The 17095-nt window shown below is 40.3% G+C and overlaps 1 protein-coding gene across 5 annotated transcripts in view; it reads right to left on the reverse strand.

Annotated features, from left to right (window-relative positions):
* Positions 1–17095, reverse strand: part of CAPN11 (calpain 11) — a 1381576-nt gene that overhangs the window by 476214 nt on the left and 888267 nt on the right. For all 5 annotated transcript variants that reach the window (XM_044060753.1, XM_044060742.1, XM_044060725.1 and 2 more), the window contains one exon: positions 9517–9686. In XM_044060753.1, the coding sequence (XP_043916688.1) occupies positions 9517–9686 (170 nt within the window). The remainder of the gene's footprint in view (positions 1–9516; positions 9687–17095) is intronic.

Below are 17095 nucleotides of genomic sequence, written 5' to 3' on the forward strand. Positions count from 1 at the left end.
CCGATGCTGCAGGCTCAAAAGGTTGTAGAGTGGGTTTCTCCAACACAAAATTGAGATCCCAAGCAGGAGTAGGAGCTCTACGTGGGGTCTTATATTCTTTGCCCGTCTAAGGAATTGCTTAAACAAAGGCTGAGAAAATAATGGTGGGTCACAGTCATAGTGAGCAGAAATTGCTGCAGCATGAACCTTTATAGAGGAGAAGGACAAACCCTTGTCCAATAACTCAGTAAGGTATTGAGCATAACACTTAAATTAGGTTTAGAAACATCAAAATCCTTTGCAGTACTCCAAAACAAAAATCTCCTCCATTTATCTGCGTAAACTTTCCTTGTACTAGGCCTTCTGGCCTCCAAAATAACATTCAAAACTTGTTGTGGAAGCTGAGACCCTCCAGGGTTTAAAACAGAATATGCCAGGCTGTCAGATGTAGAGAATGAAGTTTGACATTGAGTAAATGACTGTTCTCCTGAGACAGCAGGTGAGGAATCGAAGGCAAAGGCCATGGAGGCTCCTGTACCAGACTTCTCAGTAATGGGTACCAGTGCTGTCGAGGCCAATCTGGAGCTATTAAAATCATGTTTGGCTTGTCCTGTCTGACCTTCAGCAGTACCTTTGGGAGGAGAGGCAGAGGTGGAAAGGCATACACGTGAAGATTGCTCCAATTGAATGAGAGAGCATCCACTTTCCAAGCCGAAGGATGAAACCTTTTTGTGCAAAACTTTGGCAGCTGGTAATTCAGTGGAGAAGCGAACAGATCTATGTCTGGAGTTCCCCATAACACTGTCAATCTCTGAAATACATGAGGATCCAATTTCCACTCGTGGGGATCCATAATTTGTCTGCTCAACACATCTGCTAAGGAGTTCTGAGCTCCTGGCAGAAACCTTGCCTGAAGATTTAGCTGTAAACTGAGAGCAGTCTCCCACAAAATCATTGCTTGCCTGCATAGAGGATAAGAATGCGTTCCCCCTTGCTTGTTGATGTACCACATGACAGTTGTGTTGTCTGTTTGAATCAACACCTGCCCTGGAAGAAGTAAATCCTTGAAAGCTATCAATGCAAATTGGACTGCTAACATCTCCTTCAAGTTGATATGTAGATGTTGAAGTCTGGCAGGCCACGTGTCTTGTATCCATTTTCCATTTAGATGAGCTCCCCAAGCTTTGTCTGAGGCATCTGTCGTTAAAATCTGACTAGCCTCTGGCCGGGTCACAGAGAGTCCCTTGTTTAGGTGACATTCCTGAGCCCACCACAAAAATTCCTTTTGAATGCAAGGTATTATTTGAATGACAGTGTCCAAATCTTGGCAGTGCTGTGTCCATACATTCTTGAGATACCATTGTAGCTTCCTCATATGCAGTTTGGCATTGGGAAGTACCAGAATACAAGATGCCATGAACCCCAAGGCTTGAAGGACTGTCCTTGCAGTCAGCCTGGACTGATGAGACAACTGATGGAAGTAAAGAGAAAGATTCTTTTGTTTGTCCGGGGTCAAAAAGGCCATCTGGGATGCTGTATTCAGTCTCACACCCAGAAAGCACATGTCCTGAGAGGGTACTAGACTGGACTTTATTTCGTTCACAGAATACCCCAGGCATCTTAACACTGCCATCACATACTGTAAATGATGAAGTTCGTCCTTTCCTTGGGCCAGTATCAGGCAATCGTCCAAATAAGGATAAATTTGTATTCCTCTTAGCCTGAAAAAAGCTACCACTGGAGCCAGAACCTTCGTGAAAACTCTGGGCGCAGTAGATAAGCCAAAGGGCAATGCAGAGAACTGATAATGTGAAGTCCCAGCCAAACGCAGATACTTCCTGCAACTGGGCCTGATAGGAACATGAAGGTAAGCCTCCTTGAGATCCAGGGTCACCATCCAGTGATCTTTGCCCAGCAGAGGTAAAAGCTGTTGTAACGTTAACATTTTGAACTTGGGAATGTCCAGGTATGTGTTGAGGATGGATAAATCCAAAATTGGTCTCCACGTGTTTCCTTTCTTTGGTACTAGAAACAGGAGAGAATAAAATCCTAGGCCCACTTCTGGCAGAGGGACCGGTTGTATGGCCCCTATTTGAAGTAGTAGAGAAATTTGTTTGCGAGCCTCTAATCTTTGCTGAGGAGGAACGTCCGGCATGCCTTTGAAAGGAGGCAAGGTATGGAAATAAAACTTGTAACCCTGGTGTATGATATCCAATACCCATTTGTCTTGGGTAACCAACATCCAATTTTCCTTGAAGAGTGCTAACCTTCCTCCCAAAGGTGCTGCCAGGCAAGAAGGATCTGGCAGCTGCAAAGTAGGTCATTGGGCCTGTTTACGAAAGGACTGGCCCCTGCCCTCACCGAAGATTGTGCAGGGGAACTCCTGTTCTAGGCCTGAAAGAACTCTGAGCTCTGCCCCTACCACGTCTAGATCTACCGCTAGACTGAGAATCATAAGAAGGATACGTCCACCCCTTAGCAGGCCAATTCCTACTAAACTTCGGAGGCTGAACTTGCAAAAAACTTTAACAGCCTGCATAGACTTAGCCTTGTCTTCCATTTTCTTCAAGACTGACTCCACAGGTGAACCAAACAACACATCAGACTGCAAAGGAGCATCCAAAATCCTTGTCTTAACATGGTCAGATAAATTCTGATCCTTCAACCAGGCGTGCCTGCGAAGAACTGAGCCAGTGGCAGCCACCCTAGACGAGGCCTGCACAGCATCAAAACCACACTGTAATGAATGCTTACCCACCTGTTCAGAGACATGCACCAAATCTTGCAATTCTTTACACTCAATGCCTTCCGCCAGAGCATCCACCTTAGACTTCAATTGAGAAAGAAGAAAGTTTTGATATTTCAACATATGAAACTGGCAATTCAAAGCCCTCATAGCTAAGGTAGAAGATGTATAGACCTTCTTTCCCCATCTATCCAAAGCTCTGGCTTCTTTATCTAGAGGAACCGGATTTTTTACAACAGAGGCCTTGACACCCTTAGGTCCCTGACTAATAGTTTCTGGGTCCGCCCTAGGACTCTTATAAAGATATTTATGAGCCTCAGGCACCCTGTAATACCTATCCGGTTTAACAGGAGCAGGAGGCAGAGAATCAGGATTAAGTGAAGCCTCTGCAAACACATCTTCCACAACATCCAGAACAGGGGGTATAGCCAAGGGCCTATGCTGGGGTAACAGCAAAACTCCTAAGCCTTTTCCTAGAATCAGAGAAGTCTGACCTTCCCACTTAAAATGTTCCCTCATAGAATGAAGTGTCTCTGAAAAGAAAAATCCTCTGGAGGAGAAGCAGAAGGAGTGGAATCATCTGCATCAGAATCAGAATAAGGAGAGTACTCCTGCAAGTCTTCAGCTGAAGTCTCTGAAACATCGAAGCCTGCTCAAAACTTCCCAACTCTGGCTCCACCCTAGGCCTCTTATCAGGAGGGGGCATAGAACCTCTAATCAGAGTAATCAAATCTTCTGCCATTTTAAGCATGTGCTTCTTAGGCACAGACCCTGCTGAACTAGGAGTGACACCAACAGAAGCTAAAACTGGCCTGCCTCTGGGAGAAGCCTTGGAAACAGAAGGAGAGGCCTAACCACCCTAGGAAGGGAGGGAGTACAGTAACTTGAGAAGCCCTTCAGCCTGACCTGCCTCCTGAGAGACCACCTCCTGTAAAATCAAAGTCTCCCCTGAGACTCCAGAGAAGTCTCCGCCGGAACCACCGGTTCCACTGAAACCTCTAAAGAACCGGCGTCCGGAACGGACGACTCATCTGCCTGGGTTTAACTGCTTTGTCTTTGCGCTTCTTAGAAGCGGGCGCGGAGAATCCGGCGGCATATTATAATTGCACCGCTTCCCAAAGACCAGCCTAGCACAATCTAACCTTCCGGCAATAGTGCGTTTATAGAACCTAGCACAAAAGCGACACCCAACAACGTCGTGCTCAGGCCCCAAACAAGGAATACACAAAGAATGATAATCCCTATGCGGTATCTGTTTCCCACAAGAAATACAGTTATTCACTTTTTCTGACATCGGTAAAACACTGAGGCAAGAAAAACCAAAATAATCCCCAACGGGTACTTAGCCAACTTGGATTCGGTCTGAAACTCCGAATTGAAAAATTTCAGAGCGAACGGCACTTGCAACGCTGCTTCTGCATCGGACCATGCGGCAAAAAAGACTGAGGAAATGACGTCGGTCATGCGCTTTTGTACCCTGACGTCCTGATGTCAGTTTTAAGCGCCTTGACCGACGTCAGCCTAATACTTTGGTATTCGGGCCGACCGAGGACAGCGGACTACCCATATGTAAGGACTGCAGCAATGTGAGATGAAGAACATCAGATCTGGGATAATCTAGATAAAGTAAACTAAATGGAGGCTGGAGTTTTCTTTTAGTAATGCAGAGATACAGGAATGTCACAGTTTATCCAATGAATTGTGCATCTGACGGTTAAGATTAGCAGGGAACAAGGTGAAAGCATGCAGTACAGGGGGAGTTGGGCAAGTCACAGCTCTAGCCCTGGATCCTGTAATACAGTCTAGACTAGGATTACTCATGTGGACAATATGACCATGCTGGAAGAGAAGATGTGCATTCTGACTCATACATATCACTGAATTACTTATGATAAATCATTACAAGTGAACAAATCAAAACTACTGTACAGTTTTCATTCCAGACTCACAGTCACCTGTCCATTAACTGTAACAGTCCTTCAGTGAATTTCATTAAATCTATTCATCTGTAAGTGTTGTGATGAGTCCATATGCTTCTAGAATGTTTGGTGTAGTACATCCTGGAAATCCCGAGGCTTGAGGACAAAGGCATGTCTTGAATTATTTAATAAATCTGTATGTGGATTGGAGAGGACTGAATGAAGAGACAGGTGTTAGATTGTGTCATTTCAGGGAATTATTTTGGCTAAGAAAGGATACAGGTTGGTTCCAATAAAAATTTACAAAACAAAGATTGCTATAAACAATATGTTTGCACAGGGGGTGTACCCTGTGTTCCATCCCTCCCAACAGCCCAAATGTTTTAATTCCTAAGACCACATAATAGCAGAAAAAAAGGAAAACCTACCTTACTCTACTGTACTGTGAGAACATATCTGAATAAAACACGATACAAATCCAATTCCTTTTCTTTGTACAACAGTACTTCAACAGAACTTCAGCTACTCCTCCATTAAGTGTAAGATGTACACATCTTCCAACATGTATGCCAAGGGAATTCTGGGCATCAACACAAACCTTTAGGACCAATTAGTCCTCACCCCAACCAGCAGCAATAAAATCCCAGAATTGGTCCTATCTCATTTGGGATAGCCCTGCTCCCTATCAACTAACTCCCTCATGATCAAATCAAACAACAAATCAGTCACATTCACCTTAACAACGAAAGACAGAAGTATTCTCCATTACGCTGGTATTCAGAGATTTGAAACACAGTCATGATCTGGCTAAATTAAACATCCATTTCCAACTCACTGACCCCACTGCTTAGGCAGAATTCTTTACTGCAAAATTCTATACACATGTGAATAAATGCATAGTTGTATTCGTCTCCCTCTGAAGTAAATACAACACCAAATTCAAAAATAACCCCCTATGGTGGAACTTAAAAATAAACAGGTTATATAATAAAAAGAAAAAAAGTCATTGCACATAATAAATGTAATTCTCAAGATGGAAAAAAGTTCCTGTTAAGCTTAGCAAGGAACTTTGGATTCTAATCAGATCAACTAAAGTCAGACATGAGGTAAAAACTGCCACCCTGGCAAAGGGCAACCACAAATCCTTCTTTAACTATGTTAGAAAGCTTAGAAACAAAACTGCACAGAGCTGATCATAAAGTGCATCACACACTCAGACCCAGAGGGCACAGCCAATCTACTAGTGAATAAATTTAGAAAATGCACCCCCCATCCCCTCCTATATTCCCAGATCTCATACCCACATCTACAACCTCCTCAAACTTCCCACGAACAAGTCCTCAAAGCAAGATTATCCAAGACCAAGAAGACTGCTTTTATGGAATCAGATAACATACCAGGGAAGCTTAGTGACCAACTTAAAACAGGATTTGCAAAACTCCCTACGCAGACTATTTATTCAGTGCGGGTCTTTGAACAGTCTTTGTGCTGGACAAAAGGAGGGCAGCAACTATCAACCCCTTGTGCAAAGGTGAGATGTCAATGCACCCATGAAGTGACAGAGTCATAAGTCTGAACAGGCTCATCTATAAGGCTATGGAAAGGATAAACACCCACTGAAAAGATCTTAGTCTATTTTGCAACATAAATAAAATATGACGGAGGGATAGATATGTATCACAGAGAATACCGCTTCTTTGGAACAGTCTTCCTTTCCACACAAAGCAAAGTACTTCTCTTATACTATTAAAATGTATTCTGGACAAATGGAAGGGTAACCACAGAGTCATCCCTGGTACAGCACCACTGTCCCTCATGGGCAAGGCAAGCATGTAAATGTTTTGCTCATCGCTGGATTATTCATACTTAAAAATAAGGGCTAAAACACTCATGGGAATTTACGGCTAGGCTTCTCAAGTTCCTCATGGATCAACAGCCTAATAACTTGTGAACCTAGTATCCTCCAGTGTACACCCCCATATATCTAAATACTCTTACTCTGAGACCAACAGTAAATAAAGGAAAAATGCCCTTAACATACATAATGTTATATCACTGGTGGTGTTTCAGTCAGTAAATTTGGATACATAGTGATAATGGCTAATTGACAGATAATAGTCACCTGTAGAGAATCCCCAAATTGTTTAGAGGCATCCTTTGGCAAGTGGGCAAGAAATTAAGGAACATTCTGCCATAAGTAGCAATACAATGTTATCAGAACAGAGGGGTTTTGGAAAACTGAAGGCTGCAGAATGTTTGCAGGAACTAACTCTAACAGGTCTTAGTGATGAAAGAGAGGGAATTATACCGAACTACAGCTTTGTTTATGACAAGATTTCAGGCTTAAAGCACTAAAATTAACTAGTGGGTGAGGATGGATGCATAACACACCAGATTAGTGCAAGGCTAGGTTTGCCTAATAGCAACGTGATTATTTAAGATATGCCAACCTAGTTCTGACCTTAGAAACCTGATATATACAATACCACCAGAGGACAAGCCACAATGTCTTTCATTTATAACTGTGGTTTGAGATGAAAAAGTCACTGGAAAACACTTGGTGGCTAAAATATACAAGTAACTGCATCAGAAAAGTGAGCCTAATTAGCTACTAGAGGGACCAGGGCCTCCAGCATGGGTACAGAATTTGATTTTGATGCCTAGAGCCAAGTTATGCTTGCATCGAATACATGCAACAAGAACTTGACACTGATGAATATTCCAATGAATTCCTGCGTTGATAATTTTACACAAGCAAGCAGATTGGTGTGCACCTTGCCTTCCACTCTGCCTGACAGAGATTTGAGAATGGATGCAAGGGGAACTGGGTCCACATATTATGGGATGTCAATGGACTTATCCAGCTGAATCCAGACCTGCAAATTAGTGACTGCTAGGATATGGTCACAGATAACCAATTTGACCCCATCATCATTAAAAACTGATTCCTGTCAAGTGGAGTGCTTAGAAAAGCATGTAAAAGCACAGTTCACCTTGTTCTGGTTATTGCTTTTTTATGTTGCTGACAAGAAGAGTGAAATAATTGGTCATGAGACAGGATGTCTGCCCTATAATGGAACAGATTCATCAGTTTGAGAGTTTTCTGTTAAGAACATAAGTAGCAAACTGGCTTAAGTGGCTGTGGTGGTGCTTTCATTTAGTGTCTATGTAGTTAGCAGCCTTGTTGTGATTTTGAAATCTAACTCACAAGGTACCAGATGGCAGAATTAGACTCTGTATTTGAACTTCCCGCATATAATCTGTAGAGACTTTATCAAATGATCCATGACTGAAAACTATTATCTATAGGTCTACTAGATATACTATATTCCTTCCATTTTCAAAACTTTCATAATTTTAACATTTTAGCAGTCTGCAATTTAACTGCATAACAGAGGCTTGGCATTTAGGTGTAGTGTGTATTACAGCTTTTAAAGCCATTTAAACTTCTCATCACCATGCTATAGTGGCTGGCACTAGTTACTGTTCAACTTTGGCATCTGACTAGAGCTTAACAACTGAGGGATACTTAAAGGTGCCACATAAAGTTGCCTTTTTCAGAGCATAATAGTGGTAGTTCATGTTACGCAATGATATATATTGTGCATATATACATACACATGTATGTATGCATTTGTGTATGTGCATATATATCTGTACACACACATATATTTGTGTGTGTGTGTGTGTGTGTGTGTGTGTGTATATATATATATATATATATATATATATATATATATACACACACACACACACACACACACACACACACACACACGTACAACAATCTCAGAATTACCATAAAGGACAAATCTACACAGAGCAGAGCAGCATTTCGAAAACGTAGAAAATCCATGTGGATATTAAAAGAGTTCTTCACTTTTGACAGCATAAGAGGAGGATTGCAGTGCCCATCCCTTGGGGGAAGCAAGCATTCATCTGGATCTGTCTCATGGAGAGCCAGAAAACTGCTACAAGGTACTTCTTATGGGTTCCATGTGTAGACAGGGTCTACACGGCTGATGTCCATCTCTTCTAGGCATGAGGTCAGCACAGTAATGACTGACACCCACTGCATGCCCCACTCATGGGCTGTCAGTGGGCAAGCACATAAAGTAAGGTTTAAGAAAAAACTCAAACCACTCCTAATGGCTGCCCTAATGACAGCCTTTCCTAATCAACCATGGAATAAACTGGTCAACCTTCTGAGAAGAGGCTGATGACCAGAGGCAGAGGGAGAAAAGTACTTAGAAAAAATAATAAAAAGCACTTTGAACTTCGTAGCTTTTCCCAGGCTTCTGTCTTAGTTCAATTACTACATCCACAGCTCTTGCAGTATAGTCTTAAGCACATCGTGTACACCACTTTGGATTATCAGAAAACGTGGCAAACCTTTCCATCGTAGTAAAGCCTGAATTCAAATTAGTATTCCACTATGCACCGAGGTCAAGTAGTAGAATATTCTGATGACTTTTTGCACTTGTGTGAAGTTGTTATTTTAATAAAAGTACCCTTCACAACGGTTGAATTGGAACAGCTATATTTATGTTTAAATTCTTTTGCTGCTTCCTTTGACGATTCACCTTTGCTAGCCCAACTAGGCTCACCCTTTTTTTCCTAGTTTTTTTGGTAAACGCTTTGCTGTTCATTTTTAAAATAAGCTGAAATACTGAAGAAATTATAAAAAGGGTCAAAACCCTACTACAATCTTATCTCAGCACTTTAATTCTGACTGAAGAATTTTAAAGAAAATATTAAAAAAACCCAAGATGTTGTGCAGACAAAACTAAACGAGATGTGACGCTAACCTGATTTTTGAGACCATTAAAGCTCCTAGGAATGCTAGTTAAATACGAGTGCCTTGACACAAACCTCATAGACAGCAAATCCAATTGTGTGCATATCCTGTCCAGCTTTCCTCTGCAATCGTCTGTTCTTCTGCATCAGTGCAGCTAAGAAGCTGCAGGCATTCTCACTGTCATCAGGGTCATCATCTTCTTCTAGCAAACAGATTTTGAACTGAGGGTTAATCCAAAAAGTATCTAGAAAAGAGAAAAACAAGAGTCACTAAAGGGGATTTTTCAATCAATCAATCAATCAATTAAGCACATAATTTAAGATAAATAAGACATGATTGTTTTGTCTCTTGATATAAAAAAGGCTCTCCTTGCATCCAAAATCAGTAGGAAAAGTCAAGCAATCTCTTTTACCAAGCCATGACATCCTGTTCACAAACCTTTAAATTCTGTTTTAGACCATAAAAATGGCAATTATGCAAAACCAGAGATAAAGAAATGCACACTATTTTAAATGACGACTGTCTATGCAGCAGACATTTTTTTTGGGGGGGGGTGCTCTACCAATTTTTAGGAAATAAGAGACACAAAGTCCTCCAGTTCAAACCTTTGACTAAAACGGAGAAAGAGTTATGATATGTTCAACACAGACGTCAAGATAATACTTGGGCAGATTGCTATCACATAAAACATAAAAACCTCTGACATTATATAAACACCAGTTTGATACTGTAAAAGGCAGATCATGCCTGCTCAACCTGGGTGAGTTCTTTGAAAGGGTTACTAAGGCCATGGATAGAGGGCATATGGTCTGCTGATCTGGATTTTGACAAAGCCTTTGACACTACCTCTCCATGCTGGGATTACTGACAAACTCTCTCTACTCAATGGTAATCTATGCATAGTTTGCTGAATTAACAAGTAACTGGCTGACAGGACTCAAACTATTAAGAAAAGGGATATTTGCTCTAACTAGAAACATCTCACTAATAGTGTCTTACAGGGCACTGTACAGGGTCGTCTCCTCTTTGAGACATTATTTTGGCATAACAGACAATATCAATTATTTATGGCTAACCAGGTTTGTTAATGACTGCAAACCGCAGGGTGGCTATCAAACACTGTTCTGATATTCAGATTCTCCAGCAAGGGCCTGATCAAACAAATGCTTAGTTTATTAATCACAGGCCTACTCTCCCACTAATGCTTGGTTTATTAATCAAGGGCCTATTCTCCCACTCCAAGAAATGTAGCATAACTTTCTTTAGTAAATCTGCCATCACTGCTGTTTACCATACAGATAACATTCCATTTAAATTTGACACAGTCACGACTGACATGAATACATAAGTTGATAACAGACTCACCTCTGACCACCCTGTATCAGTGTCGGTTAGAAAATCCTTCTACCTTGCACAGCTTAACCTTCAAGATATCTCATCAATGTGCACAGACATTAGAGTCCCACTTTATTCATCTGTTTTAAAGCCCATCATTGAATATAAAATGCACCTCACTAAGCACCGAAACCAGCTTGACAGACCTCAACCCATCCTCACCAAAAAGATCACAGGTCTTTTTTTACCCTTATTTACTCTGACAGACAAGTCTAGTTCTCCTATTCAGTGTCATACAGACTCTTGTGGGGTGATATCAATTTAGCCTTCCATACTATGGATGAACCAGAATTTGCTGAACTCCTAAACCTAAACAAAAACAGTGCTAAAACACACACCAGTTCTAGACACCTAAACGTATAACATCACATCAACACCACCAAATGGAGTAACGGATACCTAACCTAACATGCACCCCATTTCTGGAATAGGCTTGCCTTGCCTAACATGCAGAGTATTTCCCTAGCAGCCTTTAAAACCAGTCTGAATGGCTGTATGGGTGATCTCAAATTTCATCAAGGTCATGGGAAGATGTATACTTAATGGGGGACAATTGCTAGTCTCTCACAGTATTGGGTGATGTAGCAAGCCTCTTGATGGTCTCTACCATTGACAGTACGCTTAGTAAAAAACCTATGAACCTATAGACAGTTAACAATTGCTCTTAAGCCGTTAAAAATGCTAAACTATAAACATCAACACCTCAAAAGCAATTCTGTAACATATGTACAGATGAACAGACTAAACGTGAAAGTTGCAAACAAGAACCAACAAAAAGTATGCACTTTTTCTTGTAAAACAATCTCCCAAATTTGGATATTTTTTGCGCAATCACACTTCCCAGCTTATAACTCAAGTACTCTATTTTGAAAATGCTGTAATGTTTAAAATGGTGGTTTAAAAAGTATTTCATATATTTCTGCTACTTATTAGCTGAATTCAACACTTGGTAGATACATTTATCAGAGGTGGAAAGATCTAGAGAGAAAAGACAGCAAGCAGACAATGCCAAGAGTAGTGAATGCTAAATCACAGGCGATTTCCTGGAATCTTTATGGTGAAAAAAAATAAAGGTCTTCATATTGGAGAAGTGAGAAGAAAAGCACCTTTGCATTGTAAAGATATTTCAACAACAGACTGGATACTGAGCTACACAGGGATGGAGAATAAAAAGAATAGCATGTCTTATACCACAACTGTCAACGATAATACCAGTAAGACCGAGAAAGTCACAAAGCAAAACATAAACCTCAACTCATTTTACTATTTCAAGCTCATTAGTAAGACACAGTCATTCGAATAACAAATTACAGTAACTGACAAACTATGCAAACACTTAAAAAAGCAGTTACAATTACGTACAGTATTCTTTGAGGGATGAGCGATGTGTAGTTTTACTGCTGCAGTCAACTCTTCCCAAAGATTTACTGTTAAGGTACATACCCTAGCCACAGCAGTAGTATCTTTTTTGGAAAAGGTCACTGTATGAGAAAATCATAATATTTGGATAAATTCCCATTGTATACCCTTTGGAGTAAAACATACGTCAAAACCTACCCTTACACTGTGTTGCCATCTTGTATTTTTTGTGAAGTTGTATTTAATATTCTATGTGATTTGTGAAGTTGTATTTAATATTCTATGTGATTTGTGAAGTTGTATTTAATATTCTATGAGACAACTTGTGCAGATTCTTTTTTTTTTAAATGCTGCAGTTCTTGCTGCTGGCCTACAGAAATATATTCATACTGTGCCTTCCAAAGGATTATTAAACTTGTCATAACAAAAGGCAAAACCAGTGGGTAGACCATTTAGGAGTATGCTTACTGGCTTGTAAGTCTTCTGTCTTGTTCCTGAATGAAACAAAAGATTAACCAGTTAATTTCAACTACAATCGTCTTCCTAGTAGGACATACAAGTTGTCTGTGCACATCTGAAATTCAAAAGATACACTTCTTCATATTGGCAGATTAAGTAAAGACTAGTATTTGTATAGGCTGACAAACTTAATGCTGATAAAGTTTTAGCATGAAATAATGTTTTTAATGTCACCCTTTCATTGTTAAATGTCATGTAAGATGGTTTACATATAAGAGCTGGTAACTCTAAAATCTTTGCACCAGATTCAACAATAACTATAAAAAGTGCTCTCCGTGACACATATGCCGCATCTGCTGGTTCAAAGGGAGGTACGGTCAGTTTCTGCAACATAAAGTTCAACTTTCAATGATGAGAAATGAGTAGTGGTCTTAAATAAAGAACAGCTTTAAGGACTGCATTAATATATATCTATGCTGTAATCTGTGGAAAAGTTGGTAGACAAGCAGGCATTGCTGAGAAATGAAATTTAATGAATGAATGAATGGGATAAGTTTGAACCATTTATTCAAGCAGTCAAATGACCTTGATAAAAGGTAATGCAATAGATCCAGAACTTCTGACAGTCCCAAGAAACAAATATCCACCCACTCTTCAATGTAAGTTATTTCTTGTGCTAGGTCTCTTGGCTTCCTTTACAATGATTAAGCCAGGAGTGCAGAAGTAGACAATATTAGAAGTGAAAGCTTTATCCTGCTAACATGGTGATGGAACGCCTTACACCGTTTAAACGTTAAGGACTTGTGTGCCACTACACATGCAAAATAACTCCAGTATCGATGCAGGAAATATGTTACTAAAATAGTGAGAACTGACGAAGGCTCCTAGCAATGCTGGCTATACACAAGTGCTTTGTACTAAAACTAAAGGTCAGTGAAAAGCTGGCATAAGACCGGCACTGGTCTTCAAAGGAATAAGAGGACAGCTGATGAAAACTCTGGCTGGAAAGAACAGCGAGTAAAGCAGGGTAGACTTATTATGATTCACTGTTATCCGTCCCTGAGGAAGAATGATGGGGGCTGTCAGCGGCTGTACAGCCTGCAGCATGGATTTGATAACAGAAGCATATTTCAACAGTGGGGTGGGTTCTGCTGCAGCTGATACCTCAATGTCCACTGCAACATCCACAACTTCAAGCGTGTGGAAGGTACTGGGAAGATTAGCATCTAGCCCTGAACATGCAAGAGGGTCTGGGCCTGAACCCTTTCTTTGTACCCTCAGCAAGGGAAGAAAGCCATGCCCTCCCGGACCTTCTATCTGTAGTTAAAAAAACTGTCAAACTCCTGACCAATGAAGGCAAGCTAAAACAAAACAGAAAACTACAGAACTTTTATACAGAAAGTAAAGCCCAGGTAAGTCGCATCAAAGAAACTGCCAGATGGAATGAAAACACTACAAAGTCAAATTCAGAGGGCCAAACAGCATCCCAGCCAGTGTGGTAAAAAACTGCTAAATCAACAAGTAAATCACATAAAGCGAGAAAACACAAAGGAGTCTCTTGAATGAAATAATCCAAATAATTAAAAAAGAAACTTTTTTAGGCACACTTAGCACTTTTGGTTTTACAGATATAGAAAGATGTGCATTTTCTACATGAAGCAATATATACTACCCTCCTGGTGTTTCAATTGCACCTCCCCAGACTTGTGATATTCCCAAAGCCTTGAACCATAATGGAATCGCCCTCAAAAATTGAGGGACATTGAAGACACCTCCCACATTTTGATATGGTCTTCCCTCTTGTGGTGCTGTTTGAGGGTTTCTTCATTGTTTCTAAGTGATTCTTAATGTTATAATCCTTCTATAAATAACTATTGACTCCATGCCAAATATTTTCATGCCCATCCCCCCAATATTCAGAACTTTCCAGTTGTTTCTGATTATATTCCTTATGAATTTGGCATCTATACTGTATGCAACAATGAATCCTATGTCAAACGTCTGGTTGTTTTTGTGCCTTGAAAAGGTACCATCATTTCCAGAGCCTAAAAGAGGCCTGAAGAATCCATTGGCTCTTTTCTGGTAAACTTCCCTAAAATTCCCAAGAGCATTGTTGCATACACTATAGATGACAAATTCATAAGGAATATACTCAGAAAACTGGAAAGTTCTGAATACTATGGAGATGGACATGAAAATATTTGGCATGAAACCAATAGTTATTTATAGGAGGGATTGTAACATTAAGAATTACTTGGAAACAACAAAGAAACTCTCAAACAGCACCACAAGGTGGAAGACCATGTCAAAATGTGGTTGGTGCACCAGTGTCCCTCAATTTTTGGAGGGTGATTCAGTTATGGTTCAAGGGTTTGGGAAAATCAAAAGTCCAAGGAGGTGCAATTGTGACACCGGGAAGGTGGTATATATTGCTTCATATAGAAAATTCACCTCTTTCTATATTGGTAAAACCATGATAGCATTGAAATAAAGGGTTTACAAGCATTTGAGGGATGTCAAAAAACAAGACCCAAGTAATGTTCTCTGGAAACGCATCCAAAACCATGAAGGACATGAATTTGGTTTCTTCATCATGGATGTAGTTGACCAGGATAGCCCCTGGAAGGTAAGGTTGGAATATAAGGAACTTGAGAGGCAACTTAATGAGTGGCAACTTAAGACCAATGCCATGGGTCCTTATGGTCTCAATGAGTCTTACAAACTGGAAGCACTACGTTATTAGACAATAAGCCATTGACATGATAAACATCTTAGGTGCTTGTACGAACATGAAAAATGTCTTTACAGTTTTTAACTTTGATTTGGACTTTGCGATGAATAATATGCGATTATGAACTTAGATGTGTACCTCATATGGGGTACGTTTTAGTACTGTAATAATGTGAATTTAAATGGTCCTGTTTCTTTAAATTTCTAGCTGTGCGTATGGATTTTGAGTAGTTATATAATGAACTCAAGAGGAAGTTCTTTTACTCTGAAGCAGTCACGAGCCATTAGAGGGACGAAAGCGCTAATTGTGCCTAATAAATGTTTCTGATTTAATTATTTGGCTTATTGTATTAAAGAGGCATCTTTGTGTTTCCTCATTTTATGTAATGTACTTGGTGATTTAACACTTTTTTTTTACCACTGGCCAGGACATTGTTTGAACCTCCAGAGGGGCCCAATATCAATTGGTATATGCCAATATATGGCAATCAAGTCCACTATGAGTGATTATCTAGGTGGCTTAAATAATTACAGACAATCCCCTGGGTTCATCATCCAAAACCTGATACACTGGATGCATTTAATCAGTCACTGAAGGCCTGGATGGGCAGAAGTCTTCCATCTCCTTCAAAACCATGCAATAATGGGAGAACAAGTGGCCTTGTCCAGGAGCAGTGATCGCCTCCACATTCCATCTGAAGACGAGAAGCTGGGCCTGTTGTAATTCTTCTGCACAGGTTGCTTTTTCTCTTGGAAAAGCCTTTTTCGGGGAAAGACCTAAGAACTTTAAGATGTGACTGCATGGAGTGATCAACTGGATCCAGGACTGGACAAAGAAGATCTTCCCAGCATGAATTATCGACAACTCCTCACTACAACAGAGTAGCTGTAGTCATTCCCATCCTATAGAGGCACATCTGACTCTGCTGCCTCAAACACACCATCTCAGCTTCAAACATACAGCAAGCCATATGGAAGCACACCATGGAACCCAGACACTGGCCCTTAACTAGCACTTTACTGATTCCAAGGGGAGCGCAGGAAGCCTTTTCAGCATATTACTGACTACAGAGAATGGGAACCTGGACAGGTGAGATAAGTGAATGCAGGAACTAAATTTCAATGTGGCAGAAGAAAAACATCCTTCAACGCACTCTGTCCAGAGTTTATGTTTTGACAACAATGTGCTGAGGTCTCTGGGAAGGATGCTAAATCCAATAAAACACACAGACGTCTGCCTAGGATGACTGCTCAAAATCTCACTACACTCCATCAGGTGCATATAAGAAAGCATCTGTCTTCATGGGAGCTGAAGATATAGTGCCCGAGTATTTCCTGTCTGCACATATATATATATATATATATATATATATACACACACATATATATATATATATATATATATATATATATATATATATATACACACACATATATATATATATATATAGCATCACAGATAAGCTCCATGTGCTGATCACACAAGGCTCTTCTTCAATCCCCAATGCCTCAATGAAAATCACATAGTTATCCTTTTGATATTTCACTGCGCAGTGTGAAAATCTGCAGTCTTCTCCAAAGTTCAGAGGGCTTCTAAGGGTCAAAATAAGTGATGCCAGTCAAAATATGTGACATTTACGAGGTACAGTTAGAGTCCATCATTAATAATATAATAAATGTGCTGACATTTTCAAGCAGTGATGGACTAAA

Source organism: Protopterus annectens, chromosome 1.part0 (genome assembly GCF_019279795.1).
Source record: "Protopterus annectens isolate FY-2018-M chromosome 1.part0, PAN1.0, whole genome shotgun sequence".
NCBI lineage: Eukaryota > Metazoa > Chordata > Ceratodontiformes > Protopteridae > Protopterus > Protopterus annectens.